At 38.3% G+C, this 23454-nt stretch overlaps 1 protein-coding gene across 7 annotated transcripts in view; it reads right to left on the reverse strand.

Moving 5' to 3' along the window:
• Positions 1–23454, reverse strand: part of LCORL (ligand dependent nuclear receptor corepressor like) — a 299948-nt gene that overhangs the window by 148450 nt on the left and 128044 nt on the right. For 6 of the 7 annotated variants that reach the window (XR_011559595.1, XM_070757381.1, XM_070757386.1 and 3 more), the window contains exon 6: positions 8375–8462. Coding sequence is in view for 6 of the 7 variants with exons in the window: in XM_070757381.1 (XP_070613482.1) it covers positions 8375–8462 (88 nt within the window). In the remaining variant the exon portion in view is untranslated. Of the gene's footprint in view, positions 1–2704; positions 7168–8374; positions 8463–23454 lie in introns of those variants that run through there. The other variant, XM_070757383.1, reaches the window with a different exon arrangement.

A 23454-nucleotide genomic window follows, 5' to 3' on the forward strand; every position in this document is an offset into this window, starting at 1 on the left:
AGGAAAAAAAGCTTAACCAAAAAGATTTGTGTTTCTATGTAATACATTCAGTAGCATCCTGTTTACTATTTCAAGAGCAATTAAATTATTTAAATAAATTATTTAAATAAAGAAATTATGGTTGTGATCCTAACTATATTTTAATCATACATAAATTATACTGAAATCAACAAGGACTCAGATGTCTTCTGTATAAATTTCACATTAAAATAAGAAATTTTAAATGGTGTGTGTGCGTGTGTGTATACACACGTGCGCGCGCGCACCCCCTCCCCACCATTTAATATATATATACAGTAGCACCTCGTCTTATGAACTTAATTCATCCCATCACGAGGTTCGTAAGTTGAAAAGTTTGTAAGATGAAACAATGTTTCCCATAGGAATCAATGTAAAAGCAAATAATGTGTGCAATCTCAAAACTCACCCCTTTTGCCTTATGCCGCTGGGAATCCCCGCCTGCGGACATATGTTGCCAGCCAAAGCGCCCGTTTTTGCGCTGCTGGGATTCCCCTGAGGCTCCCCTCCCTGGGAAATCGCAGCATCGCAAAAACACAGAAGTCCGGAGGTGGGGGATCCCAGCAGCAGTGGCTTGGGTTTGTAAAGTGAAAACAGTTCAGAAAAAGAGGCAAAAAAAATCTTAAACACCGGGTTCGTATCTTGAAAAGTTCATTAGAAGAGGCATTCATAAGACAAGGTACCACTGTATACACACACACACACACACACACACACACACACACACACACACATATATATCCCATTTAAAATTTCTATATATATATAGAATGCATGGTAGGTATCTATATCTATCTATCTATCTATCTATCTATCTATCTATCTATCTATCTATCTATCCATCCATCCATCCATCCATCTATCACAATTCTTGTACTTAAGTGTCATATATATGGAGGAGACTGACAGTTTGTTGATCAGCTCCTTATTTTTAATAATGATATTTAGGATTAGGGAAGAGTATATATACAAATTAAATATCATTTTGAAGCTTTTCTATGAAAAGTCCAATGGAATAAAATCCAATTCCTTTTTATGACTTTATTCTAGAGGGCAAGTATACAATTAAGCAAATTAGTGTATTTAATTCTCTTATTACATTAATGAAAATTAAAATGTGCTTAACTTGATCTACTTATGTACTTAACTTGATCAATTTATTTTTAATTGAAAGTAAGCTGTCTTCTCAGAGAATCAATTTTAAGTCTTTGCCACAAATCATTTCCCTGTGTTTCTCTTGTTGTATATAATTGGAATTTAACCCAAGTGGACTTCCTAGGACTTTGAGGGACAAGGTTAACAAACTGCAATATATAATGTGTACTTTTCTTGTAAACTAAACTATATACAGAGCTCTATTTTATTAATCATAGTGGTTTTCAGATAGCAGATATATATTTATCTGTGTATATTCCAACTACAAAATTTTAAAATTTATTACTACTTACCAAGTCATTAATTCAAACTGAAAAGTTAATTGTTCACAACAAAAAGTAAATAATGATTTAAGGGGGGGGGGATTGCATAATGCAGCCTCAAATACTAATGTCTCTCAATACTTTTAAATGTACTAATATACAATTCTGTTTCAGAAAAGTAATGTATTTCAAACAGATCACCAAACTCTGAACATGACATACTATCCCAGCAATAAAGTGACAATCTTATGATAGTAAAATATCTGATTTCCTGTCCAACCAGTTTAAGAAATGACTGTTTTGATTCCTGCCTTTCTGAAGAAACCAATTAATAGGATGCAACATCGATAACATATCTTTGGAAATCTATATAAAATCATATTAAATATCCATTATCGCCAGCTAAATTATCTCAGGCTTCTACCCATTAGGCTGACAAGTCACTCTAATCTGAGAATTAATTGGCATTTAGATAGCTGAATGATGTGATCCTTCAAAGGGCAACTCCATCTATAAAGTATGGAAGCTACTTTGCAATGGAAGTACTGATTATAAAGAGTTCTGCAAAGCAAGGCTGATGAAACTATTTCGCAAATATATTGTAGGCAAAAATGATAAATCTTGCTCTTAACTCTGCATGTATAAATATATGTAGGTTTAAATGCCCTGTTCACACAGTATGGAAGCATTTAGTATGGAAAGTGATATGTCTCTTCAATCTGTCCCTTCACAATCTTTATTTTAGTTGCTGATCCTCAGTGCACACATTTAGTAGACATGCATATACTATGGTATATATGTACCAATAATTCAAACTTTGTAATATTTTCCTCTCCTATATGACAATAGAAAAATTGAAATGCTATTAAATAGAATGTATTTATTAACATATTTTGTACCATAAAAGTCACACAATTCTGAAGTTCTGGAAATTCAGGCTCAATTGAACTACAGTCTCCAAATGAAAATTTATGAACATAGTTTAGCATTAATTATAGCATTAGCATTAGTTATAATGCTACAATGCAATTATTTAAACTTAACAAACTAAGGTATAATCATGAAGTCTTACTGCACAAAGAAATATGTGGATGTGAAAAAGAGCAGCACTTTATCTATTAAGTATCTTTCCTGGTATCTAATGTGCCTTGCTTTATGGTTCAGTCTGTGCTGCCATTTTACCAACAAAATTAGGCCCATAGAGTAAATAAAGTAAGTCAACATAAAGCATTTTTCTTTTACTGAATGACGAATCAATCACACATCAGTGTTGTAAATTTATGTGCAAAAGCATTGAAGTGCTTTACTAAAAATTACAACATAGAAACATATTAACAAATTCATACAATCAGATCTGAAAATATAACACAAAGAGGAAACAGAATTACAGTACATGTACAACATAAGACAAATACATGGAATTCATTAGAAAATATTGTAATAAATAATTCATGAATTATAGTGCAATTGATTTATGCATAAATAGAACTAATTGCCTAGATATCAGTTATTAACAAAATTTGTCAAAAATCAAGGCAGCCACAGAGTTTTACTAAATTACTGCAACAATGAAAATACTGCAATTTAAAACAAAAACAAAACACAAATACAAGTGTGTGTACTGTAAACAACTAAAAAAATCAGTCTCACTAAAGTTATTATACAATGTAATTTAATATAAAATAGTCATTAGCTACCAGAAATGGTTTCATTTACTGAGCAGTAGTTCTAAAAACAGAGGCACTGTTTTTTTTCTTTTTAATATAAAATACTTGAGAAACATTCAAATAAGTAGAAAGCAAGAAGGCCTGCCTTCATCTTCATTTAAAAGTCTACTGAAATATGAATTTTCAGAAACTTGTCAATTTCTAAGTAGTGACTGGTAACTGAATTTTAAAAGAAGTTTAAAATTATAATTTAAATAGCCTTTTGAATGGATACAATGGGGTGGATGAAGGGAGAGTTTATGTATTTCCCTGCCTTTCCTCACTTGTATAATCAAAGATTCAGCCTATTCATTACAAATAATTACTATTTCTTTTTAAAATTTACAGGTTGAACATCATCTACAAACTATCAAAAAATATTTTAATATACTATTTCTGGCCAAAAATAAATACAAGTATGAAAATGCTGAAAATTAATTATAACATTACATACAAAACTACCACATTTAAAGTCAATAGCAAAATGATCCCTGATTTTATGAATCATGTTACTTTTTGGTCAGGCCACCATTTAAATGATATTAAAAGGAGTACTGCAATTTGTCTTTGATAGAGACATGAATTTAAAATTGTCTAAAACATTTAAAAAACAGGCTGGAACAAGAAAGTCCCAGTCCTGAATGGGTGTATTCTTCCTCCTTCCCTGCTTATCCTACCATTATCTCATAAACTTCAGGAATAAGCCAGGGGGAAGTAAGGAGTTGCAACGGGAGGTTGGATGTAAAAGCTTTATATCCCAAGTTCACACATTAAGCAATGAACTATAGGTCCTAGCAGTCCTCCAAATAAACCTGAAATATTATTTTGTATTGAGGAAATATATTATTAATGAATAATCTTAAACCTGATGAACATATGGCTTAGTTCTTTAAAATTAAAGATGACCTTGACAAATGTTAATCTCATGTGTGGTATGACTTTTAATTTTGAGCTTGCTTCCCATGCAGTTGAGCTGAAGAAAATTCAGCACAGATCATGTAAATTCTCAATGAACTGAACACATGGTTGTGTTGCTTTTATTTGTAAGTAACCCCAACTTATTAGGGGTCACATCTCTTCTTAGTCTATTCTGAAATTACGAAGTTGAATGACATCTTCAAAAAGTATCAAATGTGAATATACTATAGACAGTACAATTCACAGAATTTAAAGAATGAATTCTTATATTAAACATATTCAGTCACCCATACATGGGAAAAAGAACAATTTTGGAAATATTAATTTTCCCCATAAAAATCTAGTTTTTTCAAAGAAAAATTGATGTCTTCACTCATATGTAGAAATGGTAGGAAACTATAAAGTTATGTAATATATAAAATCAAATGAGTATGGTCCTTCTAGCAAGCAATTGCTTACCAACAGTGACACTGCTGTAGAGCTCCAGAGAAATTCATTCTTCCCTTTGCTTCCTAACTAAAGATGCATTGAGAAATCTTTCAGTCAGTAACTGCAAGTTTTGAACTCTCACCCTGATAAAGATAACACAAATGCCAGAGCTTATATAATTTTAGTAACTAGTGCAATTGCCTAGGAATACAAGAAAAGCATGCAAATCTTTTAATCCCCTTGAAGCTTTAAGGTCTGTTAGCACATTTGTAAGGTGAGCATATTTCTTTCTGAACCCTACTGGATTTTCTATGTGAGAAGGATCATTTCCAATTATGAGTTATCTGAAGATCATTCAAAAACTGTAATATAAAGATCTGTCCTCTGAGGTTATATACCCACCCACTCCCACACCTTCAGAAGGGGGTTCTTATATTATAAAATAAATAAAATGAAATGCCCAGCTTCCAACTAGTAAATATACAAAGAATTTCTATTACTGAAAGTTCAAAACAGTTTTTACTGTTTTTTAAATCGGTAATTCTATTAAGACCCTGAACTGCAAGATTTGGTTATTAGCAAAATGATGATGTATCGGCCCATCAAAATGAAAACCTGATATTCATTTTGATAAACTGAAAAAGGTTTGAAATGTCACAGCAGCAAAAACGTTACTGTTATCGTGAGGTTTTTAAGTAGGAGTGTTAAACAATCCTTAAATAAATATAAGTAGTCATAAAACCAACTAACTACTAGCACACTTAAATCAATGTAACCATTTTCAAGTTCATTCCGTGCACATTATGAAACATGCTCTGATATGCATTCTCACTTTTCTCTTCAACCCTTATAAGTTAGCTTATTTTCCATACTAAAGGAAAATCATTTTATGTATGCCTTTAGTATTCCATCTCATTTCATAGTTATCTACATAGTTAGCTATAACTAAATTTGTCAGTTTTTACAAGCATATATTTTGTAAACACCAATTTCTTGATAAACCAACAATATTTTAATAATCCAATTTTGTTGCTAACATGCTTTTAAAAATGAAATATTTACTTTATATCCAATGTTATGCTATAATGTACTAACTTTTCCATTGTCTGATTTTAACTAATACTTCATATCAGTTTCCCCAGTAAGAAACTAGAACTGTCCTCTTCCCTTGATTTGCTTATTTTCAGTTGCTAGCAAGTTCTGAAAATATTTTGAGAGGATAAATGCCCTAAAAACACAAATTGTATATTTCCTTAATAGGATGGATTACTGAGCTAAGGTCAATCTTCATCAGTAAAAAGTAATATTTCACATAACAAATAGAAGTTGTTCCCAACATTTTATGCTGACAACTAAATAAAACCTGAATCCTTTTCACTTATTTCTACAAGAATTATATTAAATACAAAGTATCACAATTGTGATCAATTCTATCATATTGTCCACAGTGAAAACCCTGAATGAAATTATTCTTCAAAAAGGCATGTATGTGGTTTCTGAACTGCAAAATTTCATTTCTCCTAAGTGAACATTTGATTCTCCTGCATATATGCTTACATCTGCACAGTCACACAAACACACATACACACAAACAAACAAACAAACAAACAAACAAACAAACAAACAAACAGTGTTTCTAACAAATTAATTACATAGGCTTGCTGCTGTTTTTGCAGGAGCCAGTCCCTGAATCAGTGATATTAAACATCCCAGTGTCTGGTAATCGGAGCTTCTTCTTCGGTGGTGTCTTCAAAGTTCCAGACCTTTCTTTAACTTTGTATTCTAAAGTGCTGTGAGGTACCCCATAGATCCCTTGTGCTTTGGAAACGCTCATTTTCCCGCTCATTACCATTGCAATAGCTTCCTCCATTATTTCATGATCATATTGCCGGTAACGACCACGTTTTTTCCTTGGTTGTTTGTTATCCTTACGGTCTAAGCTGTCTTCTGTGGATTCGGAGGTACCATCAACAATGCCGTTCTTAGTATTAAGACACAAAGGAGAAAGGTCCCCATGCAGAAAATAGGTGTCCAGACTTGAAGGAGTTACAGATGCAGAACATTCCAGTTTGTTCTGTTTGGGAAATATAGTTTTCAGTTTTTGAAGAGCTGATCCTTCTAAGACTGATGAGGTTTTGGAAACATGGTACATGACATCCAGAAGTCCAGCATTCTCATGCTGTTTGGGAATAGCACTGATTCTCAGCTGAGGAATTTTTAATTGCACAGCTGGAGATGAGATTTCATATTGTACACTTTCATTTTTTTCTTTAAACTGAGTGACCATTCTTTGCAAAGTTAACTGGTGGAGGTAATTGGAAGCTGTTGGGAATCTTAATTCTGAGGTTTCAAGTAGACTAAGTTTATTTTTTTCTGTGCACTCTGCTTGAGCTTTTGCCCAAAAGGCTACTTTTTGCAGCATGGCATAGGGCTCTGGACTGTCTTTGTAAGAACAGATGTCCTTGAAATCTCGAGTTTTGTTTTTAAAGAGTGCAGGATTTCCTGCTGGTAAGGCTTCTAAGTGGAGAAGTAAAGTTTTTTGAGGTATGCCATAAAGGATGCCTGCTTTATTAATGTCCAGTGCTCCAGACTGAACGTCTTTCAAGGCTTTTGAGAGCAAACCATCTGCAAACTCAGCACTTCTTTCCACAAAGTCCTCTCTGTTTCTGTGGAGTCTCCTGGATGGATGGAATGAAACGATGGTGAACTGATGCATGAGAGACTCTCACACAGCTATGGAAGGGAAGGGTCCACTCCTTTATTATACTCCTTGCTTAGGTAACATCACTGCTTCTCACACTTTTAAGGCTTTGAGTTGTGGTAGCTATTGATTACCATAGCAAATGTTAGAGTTCTGGTAGGACCATGTGAGAAAATGATAGCCCAGCTTCTAGAGCAGCCCTTCCAAGAACTTTAAATCCTAGCTCAGGATTTGATAACTTTGTCATCTGTTTTCAATTCCCCTTTGACAGATGCTCGCAGAGTAACACTTAAAACTTCTCTTTTCACAATCTAACATCCATTGAATGTCCCCATCCTAAAGGAGTTTTGTTAGTAGAAACGTGACGTTACCGCTAAACAAGTAATAAAAGAGTCAACCCCCTTATGTTGTTTATAACTATTAAAAAAGAACTTTAACATATCTAACTTTTGTAAAAATGCAATTAAAAGTCCTAAATACTACTTCTAACTTCTAGTAATGTGTGAGACTAGTAGGGGGACAGGGAGATAGAAAGATACTTAATGCAAGCAGTTTTTCTGGGGGCTTTTTTCCCAAAGAAATAATTCTATTACACAAATGATAAGTGACTGTTATGACTGGAAAGATGTCAGAATTATAACATTACTTCAATGTAATTTCAGTACATATTTATCACAGCAGCATATTAACCATCCATAAATGGTATCTTGGTAGCATGATATCACATACTATATTAAAATAAAAATGCAAGAGCACTCTTTTTTGGGGGTACTAAATTGTAGTTCTTTAATTTTCTTCTAACAGTCAAAATCTATTAAAATGTAAAATATTTGTCTTTTTCCAATGGTAAAGGTTTAAACTCATTTCAAATAGATTTGATTCTATTATTTAGTTTCCTAATTGCATTATGTACATAAGCATTTTATTTTATTTTTAGGAACATGAACTAAAGTTTGGTGATTGTTCTGATAACTTTTCTTTAACAGAAAAAAGTGAAAAACATAAAATGAATTATATGAGTTATACACAAACATACAATTATGAGTGATACCCTGGCATAAGCAAAGAAGAGGACTGTGTCAACATACATTTTATATAAGCCAATTCCAAAATAAATCTTCACATTTGTCTTACTTCCACTTACTCCCTTTAAAATAAAGCAAAGTAATGCTTATTATGCTTACCCAGACAATGAATTTCCAGAGCACGACCCATCATACTGTGACTGTTCCAAGTTTGTTTTCTTTGTAGAGAGATCTAGCACTCCATCCCCTATTATAAAAAATGAAACATGAAAGAGTAAAAAACATACTATTACCAACAACAAAATGACAATGGCCAACTACTAAGACACTCTCATGCTATACATTCAAATGCATAGTGTTAACAAACACTATTTAGTTAGTGGAAATAAAAAGAGGATGGATTTTCTTGTGGGTGACTTGATTGTTAGAGGTGTTGATTTGGGACAGAGTAAGGATGTGCTGAGGGTAATGAAGTGTCTCCCAGGGGCCACTGCCAGCAGGGACAGGAGGCGGATTACAAATATTGTGAAGGCTGTAAGTAAAGATAATAACATTGATGTGGTAGTGCATCTTGGCACAAATGATTTGTCCCAGAGAAATGTTAATCAAGTAAAAAGAGATTTCCAATGTCTTAGTGTGGAGCTGGGCAGATTAACTGATTCAGTGACTTTCTCAGAGGTGTTACTGCTTTATGGTCAGTAGGATAAAACAACTTGTATTGCACAGTTTAATGAGTGGTTAAGGCAGTGGTGTAAAGCTGAAGGTTTTGGATATGTTAGTCATGACGTTAGTAGAAGGTCTAATAGGGAGTTGTTTAAGAGGGATGGTTTGCATCCATCATACAGAGGTACCCAGGTTCTTGGTGAAGAGATCAGAACTTTTTTGGACAGGCATTTAAACTAGGGAAAGGGGCCAGAGATGTAATGATTTCTGGATGATTGCTGTCCCTGGACTACGAGGATAAATCAGTTTGTTGGAATTATGAAAAGGGCGCTGTAAATGAAATAGATGTAGTTGTTGAGGATAAGGGAGAAACAAATAATGATAATGATGTTCTTCAGGTAATGTGCACAAATGCTTGAAGCTTGAGCAAAAAGTTCTGTGAGTTAATAGCCATAATATCTAGAGATAATTTGGATCTGGTTGCCATAACTGAGACATGGTGTAAGGACTTCAATGATTGGGAAATATCCATACCAGGATATGCATTGTATAGCAAGGATAGAGTAGAGAGAAGGGGAGGTGGATTAGCCATTTATGTTAAGGAAAGTCTAAAAGCAACACTAATTCAAAATACATGTAAAGAGCTGGAGGCTCTCTGGGTTTGCATGCAAACTAAAGAGGTTCTGTCATTAGATTTGGGGTGATCTATAGGCCTCCAGGGCAATCTGAGGATTATGACAACAAGATGGTGGATGAAATTACCCAAATGGCAGTAAAGGGAGTATTGTGATTATGGGTGATTTCAACATGCCTGATGTTAACTGGAATATCCCTAGTGTCCTTACATGCAAAAGCAAGAATATAGTAGAGGCCCTTACAGGAGCAGCTCTGGCACAGTTGGTTAAGACACCAACTAGAGGGGAGAATATTCTAGATTTAGTTTTTATGAATGGGAATTGGATTTCAAAGGTTAAGGTGGGAGAAAACTTAGGTTGCAGTGACCACCTATGTTTGTGGTTTGATGTAAAAACCAATTATGAGCAATCCTATACTACAACCAAAGTATTGGATTTCAGAAAAACAAATTTCAATAAAATGAGGGGAATATATAATGAATTAAAGGGCAGGGATAAAACGGCAGGAGCAAGCACCCAGTGGACTGTATTTAAAAAGGCCATCTTAAAAGCCACTGGACTGTATGCAAGGCAAATAAGTAAAGGTAAAAGGAAGAAGAAACCACTATGGTTTAGTAATGATGTAAGGGCTACAGTCAATGAAAAAAAGTCTGCCTATAGGAGATATAAAGAGTTTGAAAGTATAGCTGACAGAGAGGTATATAAAATGAGACAGGAGGCGAAACAGATAATATATGCTGCTAAAGCCTCAAAAGAGGAAGAAATTGCCTGATCTGTGAAGAAGGGGGATAAAACCTTTTTCAGATACATTAGTGACAGGAAGAAGAAAAACTGCAGCATCGCAAAGCTTAGTACTGGAGATAATACATACATTGATGGGAATAAGGAGGTGGTTGACCATTTGAATAGCTACTTCTGTTCAGTTTTCTCAGAAGACAGCTTACAATATAATACTATGGGTGGATATAGCATTGCTTCCAGCTGAAGGGATTCAGCTCCAGTGATCTCAGAGGTCAATGTCTTAGAAGAACTTGAACGATTAAAGACAAATAAGGCAATGGGTCCAGATAACATGCACCCCAGAGTTCTTATAGAACTCAGATATGTGATTGCCACCCCCCTGACTAATTTGTTTAACCAATCCCTTTTAACAGATGTTCCTGATGATTGGAGAATGGCCAATGTTGTGCCTATCCACAAGAAGGGCAGTAGAGAAGAAGCTAGTAACTACAGGCCAGTTAGCTTGACATCAGTTATAGTTAAAAGTATGGAGACTCTACTCAAAAAGAAGATAAATCAGCACCTAAAAACCAATAACTTATTGGACCCAAGTCAGCATGGCTTTATTGAGGGCAAATCATGTCAGACTAATCTCATTTATTTCTTTGACTAGGTCACAAAGGTGTTGGATGAAGGTGGTGCCGTGGGTTGCAGCCAACTGCAAATCCACTGAACTATCCAGGGATTAAGTCCAATCTTCATTAACGTATCTATCAGCTCTTTATGTGGAACCTATCTGGACTTCAGCAAAGCCTTTGATATGGTTCCACATAAAGAGCTGATAGATAAGTTAGTGAAGATTGGACTTAACCCCTGGATAGTTCAGTGGATTTGCAGTTGGCTGAAGCATAGATATCAGAGGGTTGTTGTGAATGGCGAGTATTCTGAACAGAGACAGGTTACAAGTGGTGTGCCACAAGGGTCTGTTCTGGGTCCTATTCTTTTAAATATGTTTGTGAGCGACATAGGGGAAGGTTTGGTAGGGAAAGTCTGCCTATTTGCCAATGACTCTAAAGTGTGCAATAGGGTTGATATTCCTGGAGGTGTCTGTAATATGCCAAATGATTTAGCTTTACTAGATAAGTGGTCAAAGCAATGGAAACTGCAGTTTAATGTTTCCAAATGTAAAATAGTGCACTTGGGCAAAAGAAATCACTACCCCTACCACTACCTCAATCTGAGTATTGTATTGGCAGTTCTGTGTTAGCAAAAACTTCAGAAGAGAAGGATTTAGGAGTAGTGATTTCTGACAGTCTCAAAATGGGTGAACAGTCAGGTGGTAGGGAAAGCAGGTAGAATGCTTGGCTGCATAGCTAGAGGTATAACAAGCAGGAAGAGGGAGATTGTGATCCCGCTGGATAGAGCGCTGGTGAGACCACATTTGAAATACTGTGTTCAGTTCTGGAGACCTCATCTACAAAGATATTGATGAAATTGAATGGGTCCAAAGACGGGCTATAAAAATGGTGGAAGGTCTTAAGCATAAAACCTATCAGGAAAGACTTAATGAACTCATTCTGTATAGTCTGGAGGACAGAAGGGAAAGGGGGGACATGATTGAAACATTTAAATATGTTAAAGGGTTAAATAAGATTCAGGAGAGAAGTGTTTTAATAGGAAGGTGAAGACAAGAACAAGGGGGCACAATCTGAGGTTACTTGGGGGAAAGATTAGAAGTAACATGAGAAAATATTATTTTACTGAAAGAGTAGTAGATGCTTGGAACAAACTTCCAGCAGACGTAGTTGGTAAATCCACAGTAACTGAATTTAAACATGCCTGGGATAAACATATATCCATCCTAAGATAAAATACAAGAAATAGTATAAGGGCAGACTAGATGGACCATGAGGTCTTTTTCTGCCATCAATCTTCTATGTTTCTACATCAATTTCTGTTATTAATCTTTATGGCTTGTGTTGTGCAATTTAAGGATGATGCCAGTACTGTTATTGCAAACCTCCACAACTTTTGAAAAAAATTCAGTTGGTCTCTGAAGACTGCAGATGCCTACGAATGTTGCTCTTTTGACTTTTTTTATTCTTGCTAGCAGCAGGACTGCCCTAAGTAGATAAACGCTATCCAGCAGCATCACATTAGTGTCTGAATTAGATTAGAACGGTATTGTGTTATTTTTCAACGATATTAAAAAACCTCTGGACAGTAAAATAAAATTCCAAGATTTAAAAATTAAAAAGATTTAAGATTATATTTGTGGGAATATTACAACGGGAATGTTTCAAAATGTACTGTTCAGCTAATGTGGAACAATGTATCACAGAACAGAAGCATTGATAAATATAATTGTAACTAGATATCTTTCACAACCACCAGCATTACACATTGAGAACTCAAATTGAACAATAGCCACAAAATGAAAAATGGCTCTTATCCAATGGAGCAGAGATCCCTACAAAAACATCCCATAGCTGAGAATATTTTTTATTTTTCAAAGTGGCTCTTTGGTGACAAAGATGATAACTTAATTTCAAGAATATTTATTAAAGCAGAAAATTTTGAACAATCTCAGTAAAATGTCAAATATTAATAATGGATTAGAATGTTGTATTAAGTCACAATTTAATAAGTTTCCATTATTGTTAATTCCTGCTATTACCAAATGAAAATTCAAGGTAAAAGTTATATTCTATTTTTTACAATAATGATCATAACAACATATAATCCTCAAGTGACAGTTCACTTAGCAATTGTTCGAACCTATGACCTAACCTCTCCCCCAAGTACTTACAAACCAGTCCCGAAATTACAAATATTGCAGCACTATGGCCGTTGTTCACACTTACGAATGTTGCAGAGGTACTGCAACATTCCCCCTGCCTTTTCTCCACCCCCAGCCCAGCCCAGGTGTTCATAGGAACTCCTCCTCTCAAGACTCACTTACCTTGCAAAGATATATCATGGTTTCTTTGTCTACTTCGTTGCTTCAGGTCTTTAGTGTATTCACTGAGAACAGAGGCCTAATGTACCACGAGATCACACAAGATCAGTAGCGCAAGGGGGAGTATCCTCTGAGAGGGGCAGCATAGAAATCAATAAATCAATAAATCAATAAAATAAATAAATGGATAGATAGATAGGCTGATAGACAGACAGATAGATGGATGGATAGAATACTGATCTTGTGTAATCTCGCACTACTTTAGGCCTCTGTTTTCTATGAATTGAGGCCTGAATGTTTGCAAATGGAAGACTTAGGTCCTTCAGGACTTCCCTTCCTTGCCGAAGTCTACAGGGAAATTGCATTCCTGTAGGCACTGTTCCCTGTAAGCTGTGCGCATGCGCGTGCGCCCCCCAAAATACCCCCCGCACACCCTTTTTCACGGGTGCGCACTCCCCATCCCCCTGCCAGCCCGCGGGGGGGGGGGGCAGGGAGGCGCCGGCAGTAGAAGGGAAGGGAGCTGCGGCCGTCCCTGCCTCCCCACGGTACCTCCGGCCCGCTCAGCCTTTCGGCGCTGCCCCCCGCCCGCCCGATCCGCCCTCTGCTCCTCCACCGCCTCCTGCCTTTGGGTGCGGCTCCTCCCGCACCAGGAATGCACGCCCTGCCCGTCTCACAGTCCCTTTGCCGAGAGCACTTTCGTCCCGGGCTCTCAGCAAGAGAGTTGCAGGAGAGGCGGGGCAGGCATTCCCACAGTGGAGGCCGGCGAAGGTGATATTCAATGTCGGGGGCGCGGGGGCGGTTGCGCGCGCTCCCTATCCCCCTGCAAGCCCGCTTGGAACATTCAAAATAAGAAAAACCTTCGCCGGCGAAGGCTTTTCTTATTTTGAATGTTCTGGGTGGGCTGGCAGGGGAATGGGGAGCGCGCGCAACCGCCCGCGCGTCCCCGACATTTAATATCACCTTCGCCAGCCTCTGCTGTGAGAAGAACGGCGAGAGAACGAGAGAGTGAGAGCAACAGACAGCAAGATAGAGAGAAAGTGAGAAAGAGAGAGAGAAAGGGGGGAGAGAAAGAGATAGCAAGAGAGAGAGAACAAGAGAAAGAGGGTGAGAAAGAAAACAAGAGAGAAAGAGTGAGAGAGAAAGCAAGAGAGAGAGAAAGAAAACAAGAGAGAAAGTGAGAAAAAGAGAGAGCAAGAGGGGGAGAGAGACAGAGCGAGAAAGAAAAAGAGAGATGAGAGAGGAAGGAAAAGAGTGAGAGAGAGGAAGAAAGCAAGAGAGAGAGAGACAGAGAAAGCAAGAGAGAGAGAAGAGTGGAAGGAAGAGATAGAGAGAAATCATAAAAAAGGGGAGAAAAGAGAAATGAGAAAATGATTGAGGCAGAGAATGACAGGAAAGAGAGAGAAACAGAGAGAGAAGTGACTCTTGATTTAAAGCATATGGTAAAAGCACTTAAATAATAACAGAGAAAAAAACCCCCAGCCCTCACCTGTTTTAAGTAATAGTTATGTTTTTGGTTTTGCTGGTTGATTTAGTTTTAATATGCCACCCAGTCCCAAGGGGACTGCTGCTCAGACACTATACTTTTCCGCCCACACTGAAAAAAAATTAGAGGGAACATTGCCTGTAGGCTTTGGCAACTTTTTGCAAAATGCCTTTGTTGGCACCAGTAGATCTTGGGCGGGTGGGCACATCCCTCCAAAGGTCTGTTCCTACCAGCAAAGATTTTTTACAAAGGGCTGCAGAAGCCTACAGGGATGCAATTCTCAAGCACTTTGCTGAGAAAAAGAGTGTGTATGTCCCTCCCAGCTTCCATTCTCAGCACTTTGACAACAAGTAAGGGGGCCCAAAGAGGCATGTGCATCCCTCCAGGCCTTTTTCGTCGCCAAAGGCCTCCTCAAGTGCTTTGGCGGCGATAAAGGAGACTTGGAGGAGCATTCAGATCCCTCCGGGCCTACATTTTATCACCAAAGACCTCCTTCAGCACCACTGAAGGCCACCTCAAGTGCTTTGGCAATGAGAAAGGAGGAAGCACGCAAAGAAAAAGAGAAACTGGAGAGGAGACAGATCTTCATAAGGTAAGTAACCTGGCACAGCAGGATGCGGGGGGCAGTACTTGTGGGGACCCCAGGTGAGGGAGAATAAGGTATGTCATTGGGTTGGGAGAGTCTAAAGCAGGTTGCATGTTCCATTACTAGGCCACCCTTGGCCTTCCCCATCCTGATATACCTCATGTTAACGATCAGCACATTCGATGAGCAAATGCACGAGCAAAAGGAGGGAGTGATTGTGACCAAGTCACTCCTAGGAATCCTTGGGTTACGAATGTAATTGGCAAGCTCCAATAATAATAATAATAATAATAATAATAATAATAATAATAATAATAATAATAATAATAATAATAATAATTTAGATTTGTATGCCGCCCCTCTCCGAAGACTCGGGGCGGCTCACAACAAGTGATAAAACAATATTGTACAGGCACAAATCTAATATTAAGAAAAAAACTAAAACCCTATCAATTTAAAAAACCAAACAGCACATACATACCAAACATAAATTATAATAAGCCTGGGGGAAAGGTGTCTCAAATCCCCCATGCCTGGCGGTATAGATGGGTCTTAAGTAGTTTACGGAAGACAAGGAGGGTGGGAGCAGTTCTAATCTCCGGGGGGAGTTGATTCCAGAGGGCCGGGGCCGCCACAGAGAAGGCTCTTCCCCTGGGGCCCGCCAGACTACATTGTTTAGTCGACGGGACCCGGAGAAGGCCAACTCTGTGGGACCTTATCGGCCGCTGGGATTCGTGCGGTAGTAGGCGGTTCCGGAGGTATTCTGGTCCAATGCCATATATACATACATAACTCAAAGATTACTGTGATTTCTGCAATATAGCAGAAACAAATATTTTTTTCTGCAAAATATTTCACTTTCTTCTTCTTTGATTGAAATGAACATTGACTGAAGAGCACTTGGTTTGTTTTCTATTTTTTCTGACAATTAGAAAACAATGAAAATTTAATAGAATGTTCATGTGTGTATATAGTTCAAAACAATTTAAAATTATAATAATCTAAAACATTATTGACATAATTTCAGTTAAATAAGATGTACAATTTAAGTAACACCTAGTCTAAGGACTCTAGTCAAATGTATCCCATGAAATCACAATATTAATGCTGGCTGATAGTTTTCTACAACTTATTTTACATATGATTAGGCAGTAAAGCCTAATTTGATTATGACTCTTAACTTTGACCATAATTTTTTTTAAAAAAGATTCAGTCTCAACTAACATAAAAGATATACACCCTGTAAAGATGTTTGGATTCAAGGACACTGAACATATTAATCCTTTTCAGCTATATTAAGATGTGAAGTTGTATATTTTTTGCATGCTTTGCTACACTAAGAAAATGCATGTATTTTTATTTATAATATGCATTTTTACCTTTTCTTTCAAATATACTGCAAAGAAAAACTAACAGAAAAAAATCAAATGCAGCAGGAATTTGCAAACACAAACTGCTAAAGGCAGTAACATCTATAATAATGGTTAAGATAAGCTTAAAATTTGGGCAGGCACAAATGAAAACAGTTGAATTAAAAAGTATTCTAGTCTTAGAATACTTTACTAAAAGGTTAAAATAGTATTATTTGAGCTCAGATACTATTAGTGGTCCAAAATGTTAACTCCACATTAATAAAAAGTACAGGATTTTTAAAGGAAATGTATTAGAATTAGTAGACCTCAAAAATCTTGGCTATATGATGATAACACCAATAGCGGCACATACAGTAGTTCCAAAACAATAAATGCCCACATGCCTTTACTTTTCAGTCTACTTTCTTAAGAGTGAATGAAAACAAGGCATTTACATGTACATTTTTGTAATTGCTGAATTTTTTTTAAATTCTCAGATATCATAAATAAATTGAGCAGCGGTTAGGGAAAATGTATCTCCTCCTAAAAGCAGATCAATAGAGAAAGTGCCAACATGTAAACGATCCATCTTTAGATTGCCTCTTTACATTCCAAGAAATTCAATCTCTACAGATCTAAAGTGTACCAAATGTCAAGTTAATAATAATAATAATAATAATAATAATAATAATTATTATTATTATTATTATTATTATTTATTAGATTTGTATGCCGCCCCTCTCCAAAGTTGCCCATCTGAAGAACCAAAAAGAGGAGGATGAGCAGCAGATGAAAAGATAGTTTGCTGGAATGTTTGTTCTGCTGATCCTTATTTTAAATAATTCTCAATAAGATTACAAATAAGTAATGTGTTCAGGTAGGAAATAATATTTGCAACAATACAAATCCACTGACATCAGCAAGATGGAGTATTTTGATTAAAACACACTTCTTAAAGCAAAGCTGACCCATAAGACAAGGTGGAATGGTCACTTTATTGATGGCCAGGTTGCACTAAAAGCTGTAGTTTTATTCCAAAGCACTTTTTAAAAAAAGAACTAATCTAGTTAAAGATAGATTACTGTATTTTTTGGTGTATGACGCACCTAGATTTTAGAGGAGGAAAACAAGGAAAAAAATATTCTGAACCAAATGGTGTAGTGTAGTATTATACTGTTTAATGAAATACCAGTGTAGCAGAATACTTTTTACAACTATGTACAGTATACTTTTTCTCTTGTTATGAACTGGATACTAGAAGGTCAAAAATTCTGACCAGACTGGGTAGAAATTCCAGCTGATCCATATTCTTCAGTTGTGCAAACCGAAAATAAAATATCGCTCTCCCCGAGGCAGTGTTCCCACACACAGGAAAACTTGTTGTCCTGGATTTTTTAGCATTAAAGACCGGGATGGATTTATTATGGGACACTGAGGACACTGAAAAAATGCTGCCCCCCCCACTCCGTTTTGCTTACTGAACTTCCTCCAAGGTTGAGTTTCAGCTGCAGTGCTGCCCTTTTCCAGGTGAGAAGGGTGCCAAAAAGAAAAAAAAAAGATCTTTCCAGAGTTTCTCCTCGCATTTTGGAGGGAAGCAACTACAATACTGATCAGGCAGGCATTTTATTTCCCCAAAGTTTTGGCGGGGGAGGGGAGCCATATTTCTCTGCAACCCTCTGCCCCCCTCCACTTTCTTGGCCCTCCTGGGAAATTTTTTCATGCAGGAGGAAAAGTGAGCTACATACACAAACACACGTCGCTTGCTGAGGTTGGGAAACGTTGCCAAAGTGTGTGTGCACATGTAGCTCACTTTTCCTCCCACATGAAAAAGTTTCCCAAAAAGGGAAAGAAAATGGGGATGGGTGGAGAGTTGCAGAGAAATAATGACTCCCCTCCCGCCCCAAAACTTCAGGGAAATAAAACACCTGCCTGATCCAATGAAGGCGGGTATTGTAGTTGCTTCCCCCCAAGATGCGAGGAGAAACTCTTGAAAGACACAGCTGTGCCGCCCCAAGGGGTCAGCAGAGATCCCAGGCCTGCCTGGCAGGTAAAGGGAAAGCAATCTGTGGCTAGAGCCACAGCTCTTCCTCCTCCTCCAGCACCAACCTGCCTCTTTCCCTCGCTGGGCGAAGTAAGCTGTCTCCTTCCATCTGCTTGTGCCGGAGAAGCTTGGTCATCTGGAAAGGCAGCTCCCGGACTAGAGGGCTGTGTGCCAAAGCTGGTCCTGAGGGGGAATCATTTTCCAGCCTTGCGCACAGATTCTGGGCTTCCGAGACAGGCATCTGAACTGGGGCGATGCTAGCAGGGACGCCTGCCAATGGGCAGGTGAGGCGGGGCATGCGGCAGCAGCTTCGGAGAAGCGGGTGGGCGTCCCCTCAACACATCCATCCGGTGGAGGAGCCCATGGGGTGGCTTTGATCATCCGCTGGGATGGGGCTTGGCTCCATCAGCCCCTACCCCAATCTCCCACCTTCGGGGCACAGCGGTCGGCGAAGGCGCTCCAAGCAGAGGGCACCAGCTGCGGAATTCCCAAGCTGAGGCAACTTTACTCAGAGTGCCTATGCCGACCGCTGAGCTCTCCCAAAGGACCCCCTGAAGGCGGGAGATTGGAGTGGGGGCTGATAGAGCCAAGCCCCATCCCACCAGATGATGAAAGCCGTCCCGTGGGCTCCTCCGCCGGCTGGATACATTGAGGGGATGCCCCCCCGCTTCCCCGAAGCTGCTGCCACGGGCCTCATTCATCCCTGGGGTCGAGCCACTGGTCTCCATCCTCTGGGAGGCTCGGGGACAGCTGCCGCCATTTCTCCGAAGATGCTGCCATATGCCCCACTCATCCCCGGGGTCAAGCCGCTGGCCTCCAGCCTCCAGGCGGCTCGGGGACAGCGTCCCCCATTTCTCCGAAGCTGCTGCCATGCACCCCACTCATCCCCGGGGTCAAGCCGCTGGCTTCCAGCCTCTAGGCGGCTCGGGGACAGCCTCCCCCGTTTCTCCGAAGCTGCTGCCAAGCGCCCCACTCATCCCTGGGATCGAGTCTCTGGTCTCCATCCTCCGGGAGGCTCAGGGACATCTGCCGCCATTTATCCGAAGCTGCTGCCATGCGGCCCACTCATCCCCAGGGCCGAGCCGCCGGCCTCCAATTGCTGGGCAGCTTGGGTCAGCCGCCACCGCTGCTCTGAAACTGCTCCCACTCATCTCCAGGGCCAAGCCACCGGTTCCAGCCACTGGACTGCTAGGCAGCCTCGGGGACAGCCACTGCCGCCCAACATTCGGTATATAAGACACACTCATTTTTTGACGCATCTTTTCAAGGTAAAATGTTGTGTCTTATACACCAAAAAATAAGTTCTATCATAGCGTTTCATAATTTGAATGAAAAACCATTAAAGAATATAAATATTTTAAATATTCTTTTTTGAATATGGAAAGGAAATGTTTACATAATGTGAAGTTTTCTAGCTATCTGTGAGGGACATTTAATACGCAAAGATAGTCTGCATCCTGATAATGTTTTAAAAATGAGGAAATAATAATAATAACCTCTATCAAATGCACTCCGCTCATTTTCATTAAATTTCTTTTTAACTATTGGATTTGTACTGTGTTTTTTGTTGTGAGACGCTCCGAGTCTCCGGAGAGGGGTGGCATACAAATCTAATAAATAAATAAATAAAATCTTCAATCTGTCAATGTTTTCAGCTCACAAGAGACAGCTGGAATTAAAAGCAGCTACAATATCATAAAATCTTATTTTAGCAGATAATGAATCCCAAAGGATTTGAAAGTACATGCTATCATGTTCCACACTTTATTAAAATATGAGTTACTTTGTCAGAAAATATAAGCACCCTATATATTCTCAGTAAAACTTATTTTAGAAACTGAAAGTCTGTAGCCAAAGTCTTTGTCCATCATGAATTCAGATTATGATGGACTTCAGTAAGCAAATATATAAGTTGCCAATTATTATAACACTCTATTTAAGAGTATGACTATCTTGTTTCCTTGAAAATACAACTTATTTAAAAAGTAAGACCTAGCCCAATTTTTTGGGATAGGACTAATATAAGCCCTACCCCCAAAATAAGTCCTATAGAACAGTGTTTCCCAACCTTGGCCACTTGAAGAGATCTGGACTCCAGATCTCTTCAAGTGGCCAAGGTTGGGAAACACTGCTATAGAAGAGGGTGGGTGTGGCCAGCACAGGAGGCAGCCTTACCTTCCTTGGTTACCTCAAGGCTGCTTGGCTCTTAATCGGGGCCTGCGGATCAGCTAAACCGCTTTGGCTGCTGCCTTTAGTAACTGTGGACACTTTTGCAGCCAATTGTGGCTGCAAAAGAAGCCAGAGTCCTCACATACCTCGCACCCTCTTTATGTAATGGTAACAGTCACAGTAGGCAATTCCGTCCATGGAACAGCTGCCTCATGGATGCCACTCCAGCTGCTCTCAGCAAGCGTGGCAGCAGTTATCCACAATTTTTTTGCCATTTTGTCCCGACCCACGTGGCTTAGTACTTAGCAATGTTACCATAGCTACAGTGGTATTCTTGTGCAATGTTCCGCTTCCACAGCTTTGGAGCAAACCTCTGCCTTCCCTGCACAGGATTGCATGACTGAAGGTTCCGAAGCCATGGAGGAAGTGTTTCTGAATATGCGTCTGTGCGGAGTTCCTCTTTGACAGAATGGGAGCTGGGGGTGGGAGGCAATGTTCTCTCTAATTTTTTTTCGGTGTGGGCGGAAAAGTATAATGTTTGAGCAGCACATTTTCATGCCTGGGCGTGGATCGGTTAGAAACAAAAGGGGATCACATGACCTCAGGACACACAGCAACGGTCATAAATATGAAACGGCAGCAAAGTTTTGATCCTGCGTTCATCGGGCTGCTGCAAAGGTCTTAAGTGTGAAAAGAGCGCATAAGTCACTTTTTTCAGGGCCATTGCGACTTAGAACGGTCAGTAACCATTGTAAGTCGAGGACAACCTGCCTTTCCCCCTGGATGTTTTCTGTGGAGCTTCAAAATGGACTCCTGGTCTGCTTCTAAAAGAGTGCATTGATCAGACAGATAATCTTTAACTTCTGTTCTGACCCCAATGCAGGCCAACGTTTCTATCACCTGAGAAAGACAGTTATTAAGTGAGTTCTGCCTCACTTTACCACCTTTCTTGCCACAGTCAATAAGTGAATCCCTGCAGTTGCTTGTCAGAAGATCCCAAAAGATGTTCACATAACCCTGGGACATTGCCACCATCATAACTACGTTGCCAAGTGTCCAAAGTTTGATCCAATAACCCCTTTATTTTTCTAACAAAGTCCTTCCTTCCTAGAAGGAAGAATAGAAAGAATAAAATGGAAAAGGGGATTAAAAGGGGATACAAAAAAAGAAAAAAGAAAAGGGTTCGGTTCAAAGCTCAGATTAAAAAAATTGGAGTTTGAGAAGGGTTGATTAAGCTTGGAATATTGTTTTGTTTGCTCTTTTAAAACTTTATCTTTTCTAATTAGATATATGAATTTAGGAATTGCTGATCTGTTTTATTTAATTTTTTAAAAAGTTTCTTTATTGTTTGTTTTGTTTTTACAGATTTCTATTGCCTTTTGAATATATCATTCATTTCTCTATAGTTTCTATTAAATTATGTACATTCAAATATAAATATCATAAGTAAAGCATGGTATTAAAATAAAGAAAAAGAAAAGAAAGAGAGAAATCATTCATCTCATGTTTTTACTTCATTTCCATTATTCTTCTAAGTATACTGATACTTTGCATTGTTACATTTTCAGTTTTTGTTTTGAATCCATTCATGCCATTTGTGCCAAAATTCTTTAGATTTTGTTCCCTTAATTGAATTTGTCATTTCGTCCATCTCTAAACATCTATATATATTATCGATAATTAAACTTTCTGATGGGGTCTGTTCGTTTTTCCACATTGTGCCAGTGATATTCTAACTGCGGTGTTTATGTGTGTTATGAGGAAGAGCGTTTGCTTAGAGTAATGTCTTTTCCAGATTCCTAAGAGCATACTCTCTAATGTATATATCTCCTCTTTTGTAATTTCTGTGAGCCATCTGTGGATTGTTTTCCATATTTTTTTAATGTTAGGGCAGGACCACCACATGTGAAAAAAGGAACTTTTTTGCTTTTTGCATTTCCAACAGGTGTCCTGTAATGTCGGGTAGATCTTCGCTAACCTTGATGGAGGCATATACCATCTATAAAAGATTTTATAAAAAAATTATTTGTATGCTGCTGACAGTGTGATTTTAGAGATTGTGTTCCATGTTCTCTCCCAATCCGCTAAATGTATATTGTGTTGGACATTTTTAGCCCAAGCTATCATTGGGTTTTTGACTATATCTTCTATTCTGTCCTGTTCAAGGAATTGTTGATAGATTTTAGTAATCTGTCTGTCCTCATGTCCTGTTAAGATTTTATCTAAAGTTTTGGTGGAGATTTCAATGCCATGAGTTTGTCTATCTTTGTTGTATCTGGATTTTATTTGTGTATAAGTCCACCAATTTATCTTAGTTTTGTGATTCAAGTTCTTGTCTGGTTTTTAAGTCCCCATTTGGGTGTAAGATGTCTGTATCTAGGAATTTTAATGTAATACTTCTTTTTAACTTCATACCAGGTTTTTAGCAGAGATTTTCTGATATGGTGCTTATTGAAAGTGGTTTGTGTTTTTATTTCGTCTTTCCAGAGGTGTGCATGCCAACTCATCTGTAGGTCATGGCCCTCCAGTGTTAGGATTCTTTTATTGGTAAGATTGATCCAGTCTTTTTTCCATATTAAACTAGCGGCATTGTAGTATAATTTTAGGTCCAGGAGTCCAAGGCCTCCTCTA

This window comes from Erythrolamprus reginae, chromosome 7 (assembly GCF_031021105.1).
Source record: "Erythrolamprus reginae isolate rEryReg1 chromosome 7, rEryReg1.hap1, whole genome shotgun sequence".
Lineage (NCBI taxonomy): Eukaryota > Metazoa > Chordata > Lepidosauria > Squamata > Dipsadidae > Erythrolamprus > Erythrolamprus reginae.